The sequence below is a fragment of the Cynoglossus semilaevis genome, chromosome W (genome assembly GCF_000523025.1).
Source record: "Cynoglossus semilaevis isolate Cse_v1.0 chromosome W, Cse_v1.0, whole genome shotgun sequence".
NCBI lineage: Eukaryota > Metazoa > Chordata > Actinopteri > Pleuronectiformes > Cynoglossidae > Cynoglossus > Cynoglossus semilaevis.
The window spans coordinates 10,862,835-10,878,337 of record NC_024327.1 but is presented as its reverse complement, the minus strand read 5'-3'; the positions used below and the strand labels follow the sequence as shown (position 1 = coordinate 10,878,337).

The 15,503-nt window shown below is 42.2% G+C and overlaps 2 protein-coding genes across 4 annotated transcripts in view; both read left to right on the top strand.

The window, feature by feature from the left end:
• Positions 1 to 15,503, top strand: part of LOC103397188 (glutamine--fructose-6-phosphate aminotransferase [isomerizing] 1-like) — a 561,006-nt gene that overhangs the window by 296,849 nt on the left and 248,654 nt on the right. The gene's annotated exons all lie outside the window — the stretch shown is intronic.
• LOC103397181 (stanniocalcin-like) lies at positions 296 to 11,273 on the top strand. The gene is made up of 4 exons (XM_008335406.2): positions 296 to 712; positions 9,127 to 9,269; positions 9,402 to 9,613; positions 10,970 to 11,273. Exons 1-4 carry the CDS (start codon positions 529 to 531, stop codon positions 11,271 to 11,273), a joined length of 843 nt encoding a protein of 280 aa, XP_008333628.1. The 5' UTR covers positions 296 to 528.

The following is a 15,503-nucleotide window of genomic DNA, read 5'->3' as shown; positions in this document are numbered from 1 at the left end:
CCCTAAGGCTAATGTGAAGGTTACTGGCCGATCTGCAAAAGGTCCTGACAAGAATGTAACACAAAATGCAGCGAGATGAATGATGAGCACAACTATTATTGGTAAGTAAGAAGCAGATTTGGGTCATAAATATTGTAATGGAATCGGCTGTTTGGTATGAAAACACACACAAATAAAACATTTTTAAATGTTTCTAAAGTTCACTTATATATCTGCAATACTTATATGCCCACCAGTGAGCCACGACCCATCACTTGGGAAGTACCCGTTTTATCAATTAGTGGGGAGAGAAGGAGCGCTGTGTTGAACGCTGCGTTCTGATTGGTCCACACGCCAAACTCGTAAGGCGCAGCGCTCTTATATAAACGCAGGCAGACCTGATGTTGGCTCCATCTGTCATGACATTCAAAGAGACCGTGAGGAGTCCAGTTTAGAGAGACACTGTCGGCACCACTGCTGTACTTGTCCTTCATTATTTCCACACACATCTGTTCTCTTTTCCAGCGCTTTTGGAGCGATCTCTTCTTTATGAAGTGCACACAGAGCAGGCGGCGCCTCTTTCCGCTGAGTTCCATCACCTTCTGTGCTGAGAGGACGATGCCTTTGAGGAGTCGACTTTTCCTCTTGATGGTGCTGAACGCATCTGCATATGAATTGGACCAGAACGAGTCTTATGCGCCCAGGAGAGCACGCTTCTCTTCCAACAGCCCTTGTAAGTATCACGCTGCTCTTATTTGCATATTATCACAGAGTGAAGGCACAGCTTGGTTTTTTTTCTTCCTTTACGCACCATTAATACCTCAGATTCTGTGTGCAAGACTTGCTTTCTTTCTGTCTTTTTGTCCGTCTTATTTATTCTTTGCATTTTTGAAGCCATCGCAGTCTTTTTTGTCTGAGAGAGTGCGTGGATTCAGGGAGAAGGCTGCAGGATTAACGCTGTGGATTTTTGCCGGTGTCCTGCCGGCAACAGATGAGCATTGAGCTTGGTGCTGACACCTGAAAGCTCAGCCTATGTCATGCTGATAGTCTCTGCAGCATTGGTTCAAGCATTCACAATTATTGTGGCATCCAATGGCCCTAATTGATAATAATATTGATATTCCTTATGGAACCTAGATGCCTTATATCAAACTATGCTAAAGCATTGCACAGTCCTTCGTGCGTGGCTGTCATTTCAATTCAAAAATGCAACACATTTAGTTTCAGACAATACTCTATATCTGTTAAGAAATGACATAGCAAAGCACAATGTGGTGTGTCATCATTCAGATATTGACTTTTGGATTGGGTGTTTTTTTGGGTGTTGGGGGTGCTGACTCAGGAACTGCTTCATCATCATATTATTTGAAGAACACTCTCTCTGTATTTGATCTCTAATGACAGACAGCCTAAATCTGACCGTGCAGGTCAAAATAAGGGTCCATGATTAAAAGAGAGATGGAGAGACTTGTGACCTTTAGAGACATGTTGTTTTAATAGATAATACAAAGGACTAGAGGTTTGCCTTTCAAAAATCCAGAATATGGAAATGAGAAGATTGTTCTATTAGAGGATGTGGTGAGAGGAACTTAGTTTCCATGTGGCCATAATTGGTATTTGTATGGAAGATGCTTGTTGCCATTTTCAAAGATTGATTATAGATTGAAGATTTGTGATGTGAGTGGGTGTTTGTCTCCATTTGTTGACTTCTGTTGGACTGGTGACCTGTACAGAATGTGCTTCTCCTCCAACCAATGACTGCTAGGTTTGGCTGTGACTTTACTCAGGCTAAAACAGTTCAAAGTGAAACAAGAGGAATCAGTGATTCATTAATTGTGTAGGTTAATCAATTCAATAATTTCTTCAGTTTCTGGTTGAACTGGGTGGAGGTTATTTGATTAGTGTTACATACAATATGTTTGTGTATTACGTCTAACAGTCTTTGCAGGTAGGAAGTAAAAAGGATTGTGTAACACTAACGTTATCATCTCACTACAAAAACACGCATGTTGCTGTGTTGCTTTGGGGCAATTCTGTCTGTTGCCTCAAATTGTTCGTTAGTGTGTTAAATGATTAAATGTTAATTAAATGTTGATTAAATGTTGTAGTAATGCGACTTATAGGACCATGCTACAAAGTTAGCTCTTAATATTTTTATTTTACTAATGTTTATTCACATTATAAATCCCTATTTCAGCTGGTCTATTGGGGACAGTTTCTATTTACAATGACGACCTGGCCAAGTGGCAGCAGAATGTTCAAACAGGGCACTCACTAAAACTATGCAAATTACACGTATACCACCCCCTGAAGGTGGGGAAGGTGTAGCTCTTCTTTTTTGTAAATTTTTGACCCCCAATTACTTGAAGAACATACAAAATATTTAAAGTAAACTTAAGGTCACCATTTTGATAACCTGATAGTGTCACGTGCGGGCATCGCAGGAAGCAGGCAGGACCCAAATGCAGTACTGGTGAGACTCTTTCTGGTGCAGGAAGTTTTATTAACAAAGTCCAAATTAACGAAACACGAAGAACTAACAGGCATGGAATTCTCTTTGGAACACGCGGAAACACGGAACACGAGGAAACACAGAGTAGGAAACTCACGAACACGAAGATCTAACACAATGATCCAAAAACACACAATGATCCCACCCCGACAGAGTGAGGGAGAGGGGTATATATACACAGGGAACACCAGGTGACACAAGTGAAGCTAATTAACAACAGGTGAGTGTGATCCCAAAGATTACCCCACAAAGACAACAGGAAAACATGGAAACAGACAGACATGACAGATAGATGTGATGTTAACCCTATATCCACGTGCGGGCATCGCAGGAAGCAGGCAGGACCCAAATGCAGTACTGGTGAGACTCTTTCTGGCGCAGGAAGTTTTTTTAACAAAGTCCAAATTAACGAAACACGAAGAACTAACAGGCATGGAATTCTCTTTGGAACACGCGGAAACACTGAACACGAGGAAACACAGAGTAGGAAACTCACGAACACGAAGATCTAACACAATGATCCAAAAACACACAATGATCCCACCCCGACAGAGTGAGGGAGAGGGGTATATATACACAGGGAACACCAGGTGACACAAGTGAAGCTAATTAACAACAGGTGAGTGTGATCCCAAAGATTACCCCACAAAGACAACAGGAAAACACGGAAACAGACAGACATGACAGATAGATGTGATGTTAACCCTATATCCACGTGCGGGCATCGCAGGAAGCAGGCAGGACCCAAATGCAGTACTGGTGAGACTCTTTCTGGTGCAGGAAGTTTTATTAACAAAGTCCAAATTAACGAAACACGAAGAACTAACAGGCATGGAATTCTCTTTGGAACACGCGGAAACACGGAACACGAGGAAACACAGAGTAGGAAACTCACGAACACGAAGATTTAACACAATGATCCAAAAACACACAACGATCCCACCCCGACAGAGTGAGGGAGAGGGGTATATATACACAGGGAACACCAGGTGACACAAGTGAAGCTAATTAACAACAGGTGAGTGTGATCCCAAAGATTACCCCACAAAGACAACAGGAAAACATGGAAACAGACAGACATGACAGATAGATGTGATGTTAACCCTATATCCACGTGCGGGCATCGCAGGAAGCAGGCAGGACCCAAATGCAGTACTGGTGAGACTCTTTCTGGCGCAGGAAGTTTTTTTAACAAAGTCCAAATTAACGAAACACGAAGAACTAACAGGCATGGAATTCTCTTTGGAACACGCGGAAACACTGAACACGAGGAAACACAGAGTAGGAAACTCACGAACACGAAGATTTAACACAATGATCCAAAAACACACAATGATCCCACCCCGACAGAGTGAGGGAGAGGGGTATATATACACAGGGAACACCAGGTGACACAAGTGAAGCTAATTAACAACAGGTGAGTGTGATCCCAAAGATTACCCCACAAAGACAACAGGAAAACATGGAAACAGACAGACATGACAGATAGATGTGATGTTAACCCTATATCCACGTGCGGGCATCGCAGGAAGCAGGCAGGACCCAAATGCAGTACTGGTGAGACTCTTTCTGGCGCAGGAAGTTTTTTTAACAAAGTCCAAATTAACGAAACACAAAGAACTAACAGGCATGGAATTCTCTTTGGAACACGCGGAAACACTGAACACGAGGAAACACAGAGTAGGAAACTCACGAACACGAAGATTTAACACAATGATCCAAAAACACACAATGATCCCACCCCGACAGAGTGAGGGAGAGGGGTATATATACACAGGGAACACCAGGTGACACAAGTGAAGCTAATTAACAACAGGTGAGTGTGATCCCAAAGATTACCCCACAAAGACAACAGGAAAACACGGAAACAGACAGACATGACAGATAGATGTGATGTTAACCCTATATCCACGTGCGGGCATCGCAGGAAGCAGGCAGGACCCAAATGCAGTACTGGTGAGACTCTTTCTGGCGCAGGAAGTTTTTTTAACAAAGTCCAAATTAACGAAACACGAAGAACTAACAGGCATGGAATTCTCTTTGGAACACGCGGAAACACTGAACACGAGGAAACACAGAGTAGGAAACTCACGAACACGAAGATTTAACACAATGATCCAAAAACACACAACGATCCCACCCCGACAGAGTGAGGGAGAGGGGTATATATACACAGGGAACACCAGGTGACACAAGTGAAGCTAATTAACAACAGGTGAGTGTGATCCCAAAGATTACCCCACAAAGACAACAGGAAAACATGGAAACAGACAGACATGACAGATAGATGTGATGTTAACCCTATATCAGGGTTCCATCAGAGCCGGCGACAAGACAAGACAAGACAAGACAAGACAAGACAAGACAAAACAAGACAAGACAAGACAAGACAAGACTTTATTCATCCCACACCGGGGAAATTCACTTGTTACAGCAGCAGGATAGACATGTAGTACTAAAGGTAAAGTAACAGCAGGGTAGACATAGTATTTACAGGGTGATATCAAAATTTAAAGTGACCTGCAAAATAAAGTGACTAAGTTAGTAGTGGTGTGCGTGGAACAAAATAAAAATACAAACAATATGCAGTGCAGTTATGTAAAGGCTTGGCATATGTAAACAATATTGATTGAGGGATTGTAATATGTTGAAAGACCAGAACAGTACTATTGTTGTGCATTAAACAGTCTGATGGCTGATGGGAGGAAAGACTGCCGAAAGCATTCAGTTCTGCACTGAGGTTGCAGCAGCCTGTTGCTGAAAGAGCTGCTCAGCACTCCCACAGTGTCAAACAGAGGGTGAGAGGGATTGCCCATAATGGATTTTAGCTTGGCTAAAATCCTTCTCTCACCCACCTCTTCCAGAGTCTTTAAGGGACAGTTCACGGCCGAGCTGGCTCTCCTAACCAGCTTCTCCAGACGATTTTTTGTCTCTAGAGGTTAAACCACTTCCCTAACAGATGATGGCATAGAATAGTGCACCACCACAGAGTCATAAAAAGTTCTGACACACCCCGAAGGACCTCAGTCTCCTCAGTAGGTGGAGACGACTTTGACCCTTCCTGTACAGAACACCAGTGTTTGTAAACCAGTCCAGTTTATTGTTTAAGTGAACACACAGGTATATGTAATCCTCGACCATCTCTATGTCGTTGCCCTGAGTGTTCACTAGTGTATGGTGGGTTCACCTACGAAAATCAATCACCATCTCCTTGGTTTTGGTGGTGTTGATTTGAAGGCAGTTCACCACTTAACAAAATCAATGATCGCTGATTTATATACTTTATGGTCCCCATCTGATATGTGCCCAACAATGGCTGTATCATCTGAGAACTTCTGTAAGTGACAGTTGTCCGTGTTGTATTTGAAGTCGGCAGTATACAGGGTGAAAAGAAAAGGAGCGAGAACAGTTCCTTGTGGTGCCCCTGTGCTAGAAACTACCACATCAGACACACAGTTCTGAAGCTTCACAAACTGTGGTCTGTTGGAGAAGTAGTTGATGATCCATGCAGTTAGGGAACTGTCTAGTCCTGCCCCTTCCAGCTTCGTCCTGAGGAGTGATGGCTGGATGGTGTTGAAGGCACTGGAGAAGTCAAAGAACATGACTCTCACAGCGCATCCTGCAGTCTCCAGGTGTGACCAGGACCGGTGCAGAAGGTACATGAGTGCGTCATCTACCCCAATTGCTGGACGGTATGCAAACTGTAGAGGGTCCATGGCTGCCTGGGAGAGTGAGCATAGGTGCTGGAGTACGATCCTCTCCATCGTCTTCATCAGGTGAGACGTTAGGGCTACAGGTCTGTAGTGGTTCAGCTCTCTGGGTTGCACAGTCTTCAGTACTGGGACCACAAAAGAGGTTTTCTACAGCGCTGGTACCACCTCCAGTCTGAGGCTCAGGTTGAAGATGTGCTGTATGACAACACAGAGTTGGTCAGCACAGTCCCTCAACAGTCAGAGTCAAACCTGTTAAAAAAAAGTTAAGTTCATTTGCCCACCTCTCTTCCCCGTCCGCAGCTGTACTTCTGCTGTTGTTGCTGTAGCTTGAGATTGTGTTCAGGCCCCTCCACAACCTCCCTTGAATTGCATTCTTGGAGGTGTTGTTCCAGCTTCCTTCTGTAGGCATCCTTCTCCCTCCTCACCTGCTTCTTTACCTCCTTCTGAATTCTCCTTAGCTCTTCCCTGTCCCCAGTCCTAAAAATCAGCTTTTTCTGGTTAAGTAGATTCTTTAGATCAGACGTGACCTATGGTTTATTGTTGGAGAAACACTAAGTTTTTGAAGGGTACAGTAGTTTCCACGCAGAAGTTTATGTATTCAGTAATGCAGCTTGTCAAACTGTCTACACACGTGGACAAAATTGTTGGTACCCCTCAGTTAAAGAAGGGAAAACCCACAATTCTCACTGAAATCACTTGAAACTTACAAAAGTAACAATAAATAAAAATTTATTGAAAATTAAATAATCAAAATCAGCCATCACTTTTGAATTGTTGATTAACATAATTATTTAAAAAAACAAACTAATGAAACAGGCCTGGACAAAAATGATGGTACCTCTATAAAAGATTGAAAACTATTTGACCAGAGTGACATGATTAACTCAGGTGTGTCCTTCAATTGACATCACAGGTGTTTCCAAACTCATAATCAGTCAGTCTGCCTATTTAAAGGTAGACAAGTAGTCACTCTGCTGTTTGGTGAAAAGGTGTGTACCACACTGAACATGGACAACAGAAAGCGAAGGAGAGAATTGTCCCAGGACATACGAAAAAAAATTATAGACAAACATCTTAAAGGTAAAGGCTATAAGACCATCTCTAAACAGCTTGAAGTTCCTGTGACAACAGTGCCTCATATTATTCAGAAGTTCAAGACCCATGGGACAGTAGCCAACCTCCCTGGACGTGGCCGCAAGAGGAAAATTGATGACAAATTGAAGAGACGGATCGTTCGAATTGTATCCAAAGAGCCCAGAACAACCTCCAAAGAAATTAAAGGTGAACTCCAAGGCCAAGGTACATCAGTGTCAGATCGCACCATTCGTCGTTGTTTGAGCCAAAGTGGACTTCATGGGAGACGACCAAGGAGGACACCACTGCTGAAAAAAAATCATAAAAAAGCGAGACTGGAATTTGCAAAAATGCATGTTGACAAGCCACAAAGCTTCTGGGAGGATGTCCTTTGGACAGATGAGACCAAACTGGAGCTTTTTGGTAAGGCACATCAACTCTATGTTCATAGACTCAAAAACCAAGCATACGAAGAAAAGAACACTGTCCCTACGGTGAAACATGGAGGAGGCTCAGTAATGTTTTGGGGCTGCTTTGCTGCATCTGGCACAGGGTGTCTTGAATGTGTGCAAGGTAAAATGAAATCTGAAGACTATCAAGGCATTCTGGAGAGAAATGTGCTGCCTAGTGTCAGAAAGCTTGGTCTCAGTCGCAGGTCATGGGTCTTCCAACAGGACAACGATCCAAAACACACAGCCAAAAACACCCAAGAATGGCTGAGAGAAAAGCGTTGGACTATTCTAAAGTGGCCTTCCATGAGCCCAGATCTGAATCCCATTGAACATCTGTGGAAGGAGCTGAAACATGCCATTTGGAGAAGACACCCATCAAACCTGAGACAACTGGAGCAGTTTGCTCATGAGGAGTGGGCCAAAATACCTGTTGACAGCTGCAGAATGCTCATTGACAAATACAGAAATCGTTTAATTGCAGTGATTGCCTCAAAAGGTTGTGCAACAAAATATTAAGTTATGGGTACCATCAATTTTGTCCAGCCCTATTTCATTAGTTTGGTTTTTTAAATAATTATGTTAATCAACAATTCAAAAGTAATGGCTGATTTTGATTATTTAATTTTCAATAAATTTTTATTTATTGTTACTTTTGTAAGTTTCAAGTGATTTCAGTGAGAATTTTGGGTTTTCCCTTCTTTAACTGAGGGGTACCAACAATTTTGTCCACGTGTGTATGTCCTCCCCGTGTGGGTCACACAGCACTTCCAAGTCTGTGGTTTTAAAACAGAATGTCAGTGTGTATCTTATCATGGACATGTGCATGCAATCTTCTCTGAATATTCATATTAACTGTGGCACCTGTTTAGTTAAACATTCAGAATATTAAAGTGGTTTTAAACCAGAGGGCTGGAACTCAGTTTGACAATCAAAGCCTGTGCAAAATAATTGAAAACAGTCCTGTGGCACCGTGCATTTGCATGCATGTGTGCCAGCGGTGCAAGTGTATGTTTATGTGCGTGTGTCTCCAGGCACGCCAACAGTTTTGTAGGAAACTGTTTGGTATTTCTGGTGTTGTTCATCCAAGCCCTGCTGAAAAGATCCAAACAGTGGTTTACGGATCCCTGCCAGGAGAAATGTGCATAAGTACCAAACAGTATTTGAGTCCCTCAGAGCTGTAAGGTGCCCAGTCTCCAGTCGAGTCACTATTCGCCCCCTAAGGACTATACAGAATGTCTTTTGTGAATCGCGAAAGTAAGATAGTTCTCTTTTGTCCCTTGCATTTTTTGGCACACACCCAGTTGCCCTCATGTACTCGGCTCAGTGAGTGTGCAGTGATTCCCAGTGAACCCTCTGTTGGGCTCCCCTGCTGATGCTCTATTCTCTCTGCCCACAGCAGATGTGGCACGCTGTCTCGACAGTGCCCTCCAAGTTGGCTGCGGAGCCTTTGCCTGCCTGGAAAACTCAACTTGTGACACAGATGGCATGCATGACATCTGCAAGTCCTTCTTATACAGTGCTGCTAAATTTGACACTCAGGTATTTACATGATAACAGACACAGACATACAAATATTATCTCATTCTGTCATGCTTTTTCATGCCTGTTTGAAGTATCATATGGGTGTAACTGACAGACACAGCAAAAGTCAAGCCCTGTGTTCATTCACAGGGTAAAGCATTTGTGAAGGAGAGCCTTAAGTGCATTGCCAACGGCATCACGTCAAAGGCATTCACAACCATCCGTCGTTGCTCCACCTTCCAAAGAATGATATCTGAGGTCCAAGAGGAGTGTTACAGCAAGCTGGATATCTGCACTGTGGCCCGATCTAATCCAGATGCTATTGGTGAAATGGCACAGCTGCCAAGTCACTTCCCTAATAGGTGAGCGCTCACCTCACTGTACATGTACATGCTGCTTTAGATTGGTGTGGAAGAAAAGGTGAAATCTAATGATGAGACTGCAGTGTAAATAAAATTAGATTCTAAGAGGACAAAAGACGTGTGGTTCCTGTGTCATGATTTAAACCGGTAATGACCCAAATGCAGGCTCAGACGACGTTAAGTGAAAAAACAAGGATTTATTTTCTAATTCCACTTCAACAGGAATCACAAGGAACAATTGTTCAAGTCAATCTGGACATTAGTTACCACAGTGGCTGAACAAACGATCTGACGACCAGTGGGAGAAAGGCCAGGGTTTTTATGCCGTCAGAGTGATGGGTTGATTGAAGGCAGGTGCTGAGGAACGGCAGGTGTGCTTCGGTGATTATCCAGGCAGAGAATGAATGTGGTCTGGACCGATGCAGTTATTTGTTTTACTATGTTAACTAGAGTCAAAATAGGCGTTCTGAACAAACAATGCCACAAAAGCTGAAAACAGCCTTTCAAAAATACCAATATGAGGGCAGGGGAGATCTCTACTCGTTGATTTTAAAGGACAAGGAGTCACCTGCTTTATACGTCATGGTTACATTTTGCAGATTGCGTACTCAACTTCACATCTGTGCATACATAATCAAGTATACTGTGCTTCTTCCAACAGTACCGTGCCCAGGAAGAACTCACAGTAGCCATAGAATCCAGATTTTAGGAGGCAAATGTGCTTTGGCATGGAACGATTGGCTAGTGTGAGTGCACACCGAAGCTAGAGATACCAAATAATCATAAACTGTGAACTGTGAAAACCTCATCCTGAATGTCACATAAGTAAGCTCTTAAATGTGTTGTGAATAGAATAGAATAGAATAGAATAGCCTTTATTGTCCTTGTACAGTGTACAACGAGATTTGAGCGCTACTCATTTGGTGCAAAAAAAAAAACAATTGATACTTGTGTCTTAGTAACCACTTGCCTCCTACAATGGAAGCCTATCAAACAGTGGTGCTTAGTGGTTAAGGAAGCGGACTTGGATCTGGAAGGCTTGAGGTTTGAGTCCACCAGCTGCCAAGTTACCACTGAGGTGCTCTGAGCATGGTACTGTCCCCACACACTGCTCCCTGGGCAGCTTAAAGCTGCCCACTGTTCTGTTCAATCATGCAGGATTACATTCTGGGTGTGGATACTGAAGTACAGGAAGAGGGAGAACAAGACTTTGAAAAATCTGAAGCCAGGACGGTCACTCCCATATGGATGACATTACACTGTTAGGGAACATGTCTAAATATATAGCACTAGGTGAACTACCAAGAACATCCGCTGGAGTAAATATACGTACTACAATCTATGCTGTCTTTCTAGGTTTTATGGTAAACTGCTGCAAAGCCTGATGGACTGTGATGAGGACACGGTGGACCGCGTCAGGACCAGCATGGTGTCACAGCTAGCCCCAGAGATGACTATGCTTATTCAGCTGCTGCAAAACAAGCCCTGCCCATCCACTGCTGTGGCTGTAGCTGCCACCATCCCAACTGGAGTGGAGGGTCGTGGGAGCTGGCGCTGGTCCATGGGTCCCCATATGTACAAGATCCAGCCTAATCTGCGAAACAGAGACCCTGCCAGTCATCATTTTGGCAAAAAACGCTCTGCAAGTGACAGCTCTTAATTTCTGCCCATTATAGAAAAAAAAACACCCCAAAAAAAGAACTCCACCTACCCTTTGAAAACGTCACGAAAGCTTCTCTGATCCCTAGAGGAATTAAAAATAAATAAATTATTCCGCTCAACTGGTTACAGAAATACTGTATTGTCCTCTAGGGAATAACCATAGAGTTGATATCAGCGTTTGATTGTTGTTATATTGTATATCCTTCAGGCTTGAGGGGAAAAATACACCATTCCATTGACTGTTTCCAAGTGTGTGTACTCACAATTAGTGTTGAACATGTGGCTGTTGCATCACTGCAACACAATCCTGTTCACAACTCTTCAACAGAGACCTGAGGTCCGTTTCTTGAAGCTGTCTCACGAAACACCGAGTTAATGCCTATAACGATTACGACGCTGAAAAATAAAAAGGCAACAGCGTCACAGCTGCAGAACACAGGGAAAAGACTTGGTAACAGATTACAGATAGAGTGAATGCGTGAGTATTGATGAGAAAGTTATTCATCCTCGTTTATTACAACTGTCCAGAGATATATATTGTAAAATTATCAATATATACAGTATCTCTCTGTGTCCACACCTGACCGTTTTAAATTTTAATCCAGGTTTAACCTGACAAGGATAAAAAGGACTTGACAGCAAATGAATACAAAAATATTGTTCTAACAGGAAAGAATAACTTCTGCCCCTATTGGAAATAAAAGATCAGTATGATCATCATCATCAGACATTAGTTGTCTCTTCATATGTCTGAATGATTCTGCTGCGGTCTGTGGACTATTGGGAAAATTACATTCAAATTACACACGGCAGTTTTCTGTATGAAATTATAATGAACTACTGTCAACTACTGATTTAAATACTGTTTGTATTTATTCATAAGTCTCTTTGCTGACGTGTTGCAGTAGTGATGTACCAATGTCAAATTTGCACTTTTCTTCACAGAGCACTGCTGGAAGTGTGCATTTCAGCGCAACAGCAACGCTCCGCCCACATCAGCACACCGTTGCCTCGAATATGTTCTCAGCATCACCGATGTTTTAAAGGAAACTACCGTTCATAAAAAAGTGCATTACAATGTATAGTATTTGATAATTGAATTCAATTATGTAATGGATTGTGAAGAAAAACGGAAACGCTCGAACAAAATAGGCCAAATAAGGTAAATTAGAAAAGTAAATTGGATGTAGAAGTGCACCGTTGGGGGTCGACTTCATTGGTTTTATATCTTTTTATTTGACTAATACCTTTAGTAAACATTTTCATGAATAATTTAGGAACTCAATCAGTGTTTTACATCCTCCTTAAATGAGAAGGATATCACTTTTGTAAAAACAAATTAAATTATGATCTCATCCAGAGAAAGGTGTATATGTAAATGAAGCTGCAGCTCTAATACAAGGTGTGTCCTGTTGGGCAAAACACAGGGGAAAAAAGATTTATAACCAATTAAATTATGTGAATTCAAACTAAAAAAAAAACAAGGACCATTTAAATTTAAAAAGAAAATCCGTATTATCAAATAGGTCTTTTTACAGATTAATCACAGTAATCATTAACCTTTACTATAGATGTTCCTCAACAGTACATCCTGAGACTGCAGAGTCAGCTTCCTATTCACACCATCCTTATATCCCTGTATAATCAGGTGGTTGCGGACATTTTTCATCTACCAATGCCATTTTTAAATGAAATCACAGTAGTGTGAATGTAGCCTCGTGTTACCTGAGACAGCAATAGCAAGCCCTCTAAAGCAGAGTGGTCATATACAGAGTGGGTCTGTAGAGGTTTCACAATAACCCTTGAGAGGTTACCTTAAACTGAACAAAAAACTTCAAACTGCCCTGAATGCTATTCCTGAAATACGAAAAATAGCATCAAGCTATAGCACTTATAATTTTTTTTTTATTTTCCTGGATGGCAGATGCAGTCATGGTCATGTGTTTTAAAACCATATCCCAGCATACAGAGCATCCAGGTCATGGCAAGTCTGTCTATCAGGAAAAAAAATCATTTTGCATATCTTGTATCCAGACACTTGCTATGGATAAGACTGTTGCACTCTACAGTATACATGGGGCCACATTAGGGGGGGGATCTGTATCCATGTTAATGAGCGATTATGCAAGCAGTTGTGTATGTGCTGTAGCTGAGACTGAGTCTCGGCTGAGACTGAGAGTAGCCATCGTACAGGACTGATGTGACATACACATTGGCTTCCAGTGTCAAGATTCAGAGTTACTATTTAAAAAATAAGCCTTGTTGGGATGATATCTATTTTCCTACTTTATTTATTTATTATTATTTATACAGTAACACTGACCTTGGTAAACAAAACCACCTCATCAGCCAATAACCATCATTCTCCAGTAAATCCTCCAGTAAAGCGTTCCCTGAATACATACTCCCGTCTTATTGCGAGATGTTCTACGCTTCCGCTACTAACATTTCTTCAACACTTGCATTCTTTCACATCCACCAATATAACTGCAAACACGTTTGTGAGTTAATCGTTCATAAGTGTGTCTCTGATGTGCACATCACTCTGATTACTACTTGGTGCATCAGCACCAAGTGTCGCCAAAGGCTGACAGCTGTAGAAACGTGTGTAGGGACCGCACATTTCTACAATCATTTCAATTTTTAGACATCTAAATGTGAGCGTAGAAAGGGGCGTAAGCAACTTTTTGGTGCTTACGCAACTTTGATACATCAGGCCCCAGGTGTCCTTTATCAGGATTTTCTGCATTTGGGAACTTCCCCAATAATGTGCCCAGAAGTCAACAAGCAAAACAAGATGTTCTGTCCTCAAGGAGCGAGAGGGCAGACTATGGTCACTTGAGTTAGATGTTAACCATAGATCGGAGTCATCTCAGTGTTTTAATCCAGACATTAAACACTGACATTGTACCCCAGTTGGGACCAAGGTTTATGTTGCATAACACTTGTGAGGATATTTTGGGGGCATTAGTTGTAATTCTTTCTAAAATTCTCCCTGTCTGCTCCCTGGAACATTTAGGTTGTGTTCTCATAAGACCAGAACAAATATTAGAACTTAGTTCACAGTGGACTTTCATTTTTCCCCCCTCCTGACAGAACTTGGTTCCTCAAACAGCAGTGCGTTATGTTGAGAACAGACAGATGTCTCCTTTAAAGGCAATAAAGACATCCTCTATGAGCATGAGCTCTTAGCCAAATAAAAAACAACTGGTAACTGAATGGGACCAATGTCATGACTCTGTGCTGGCCATGGGGGAACACGGCTGCTCATTTAAGTCAGGTAATTCTACTTTATGGGTGTCACAAGGGACCACAAACAAAACTACAGCTTCATTTTGCCACTGCAGCTGCCAGATGTGATGGTTCAGTGCCCGTATTTCAGTGTGATCCTATAGAGAGTAACACACATTCCCATCCAGTGACCTCACTGACTGAAGGTTCTGCGTCAGTGGTCGGTGGTTGGCTTGTGTGAAGACAAATTAAAAACCTAACTGATGTCATTTATTACCTTCATTCCAGCCTGTCTGTATCTTTAATATCTATGTCGGGGTGTTCCGCAGTAGAGAAAGGGTGGAGCGTCACATGCTGCGTTGTTTCAATTAGGTTCAGATCTCAGCAGTAGAGGTTGTCCTCAAAAGCCTCTGAGCATTTGGCTAGAAATCTGTAATATCCATCTATTACAATCAACATTGTGCACTAAATATGCAACAACTGCCATCACTCAGGACATTGATGGGTGTAGTTTGAGCAGATTGGATGCACAGTGACTGGCACCATTAGCCATTGTCCTTATGGCAGTCATCACATTGAATTTTAACCCTTGTGCGGTCCTTCGCATTTTTGTACACACCGTTTGTCCTTGCAATGATTTTCATCTTGTCCCAGAATATGAGTATTAATGAATATGAGGAAAAGTTGGCACAAGTCATGCAGTACAGGAACATGCTGTTGGAAGAATTTAATTTATTATCATTGCTTCATGCTGTACTGTCGCTTTAAAGAACTGTTTGCTTCTCATATTATAATCTAGTGTGCTCAAGACTGATGGAGAAATTACCAGACACAGCCACACCCACATTCACACCCACCTTCTTACTCCATACCCATTCATATACTCACACACGATCACATGATATGTAATCTGATACTTTTGTAAACTAAATAAAAGAGCAGAGGAAGGGTGCAGCAACTCGGAGTTGATGAGGAAGCTGCCAGCAGAGCAAGCTGC

What these genes read in the sequence shown, in the direction of transcription:
- LOC103397181 (XM_008335406.2), top strand. Translation starts at nt 529, where the DNA reads ATGAAGTGCACACAGAGCAGGCGGCGCCTCTTTCCGCTGAGTTCCATC. An exon ending in CTTCTCTTCCAACAGCCCTT is followed by an intron (nt 713 to 9,126) that starts GTAAGTATCACG and finishes CTCTGCCCACAG; the next exon opens with CAGATGTGGCACGCTGTCTC. An exon ending in CCAAGTCACTTCCCTAATAG is followed by an intron (nt 9,614 to 10,969) that starts GTGAGCGCTCAC and finishes CTGTCTTTCTAG; the next exon opens with GTTTTATGGTAAACTGCTGC.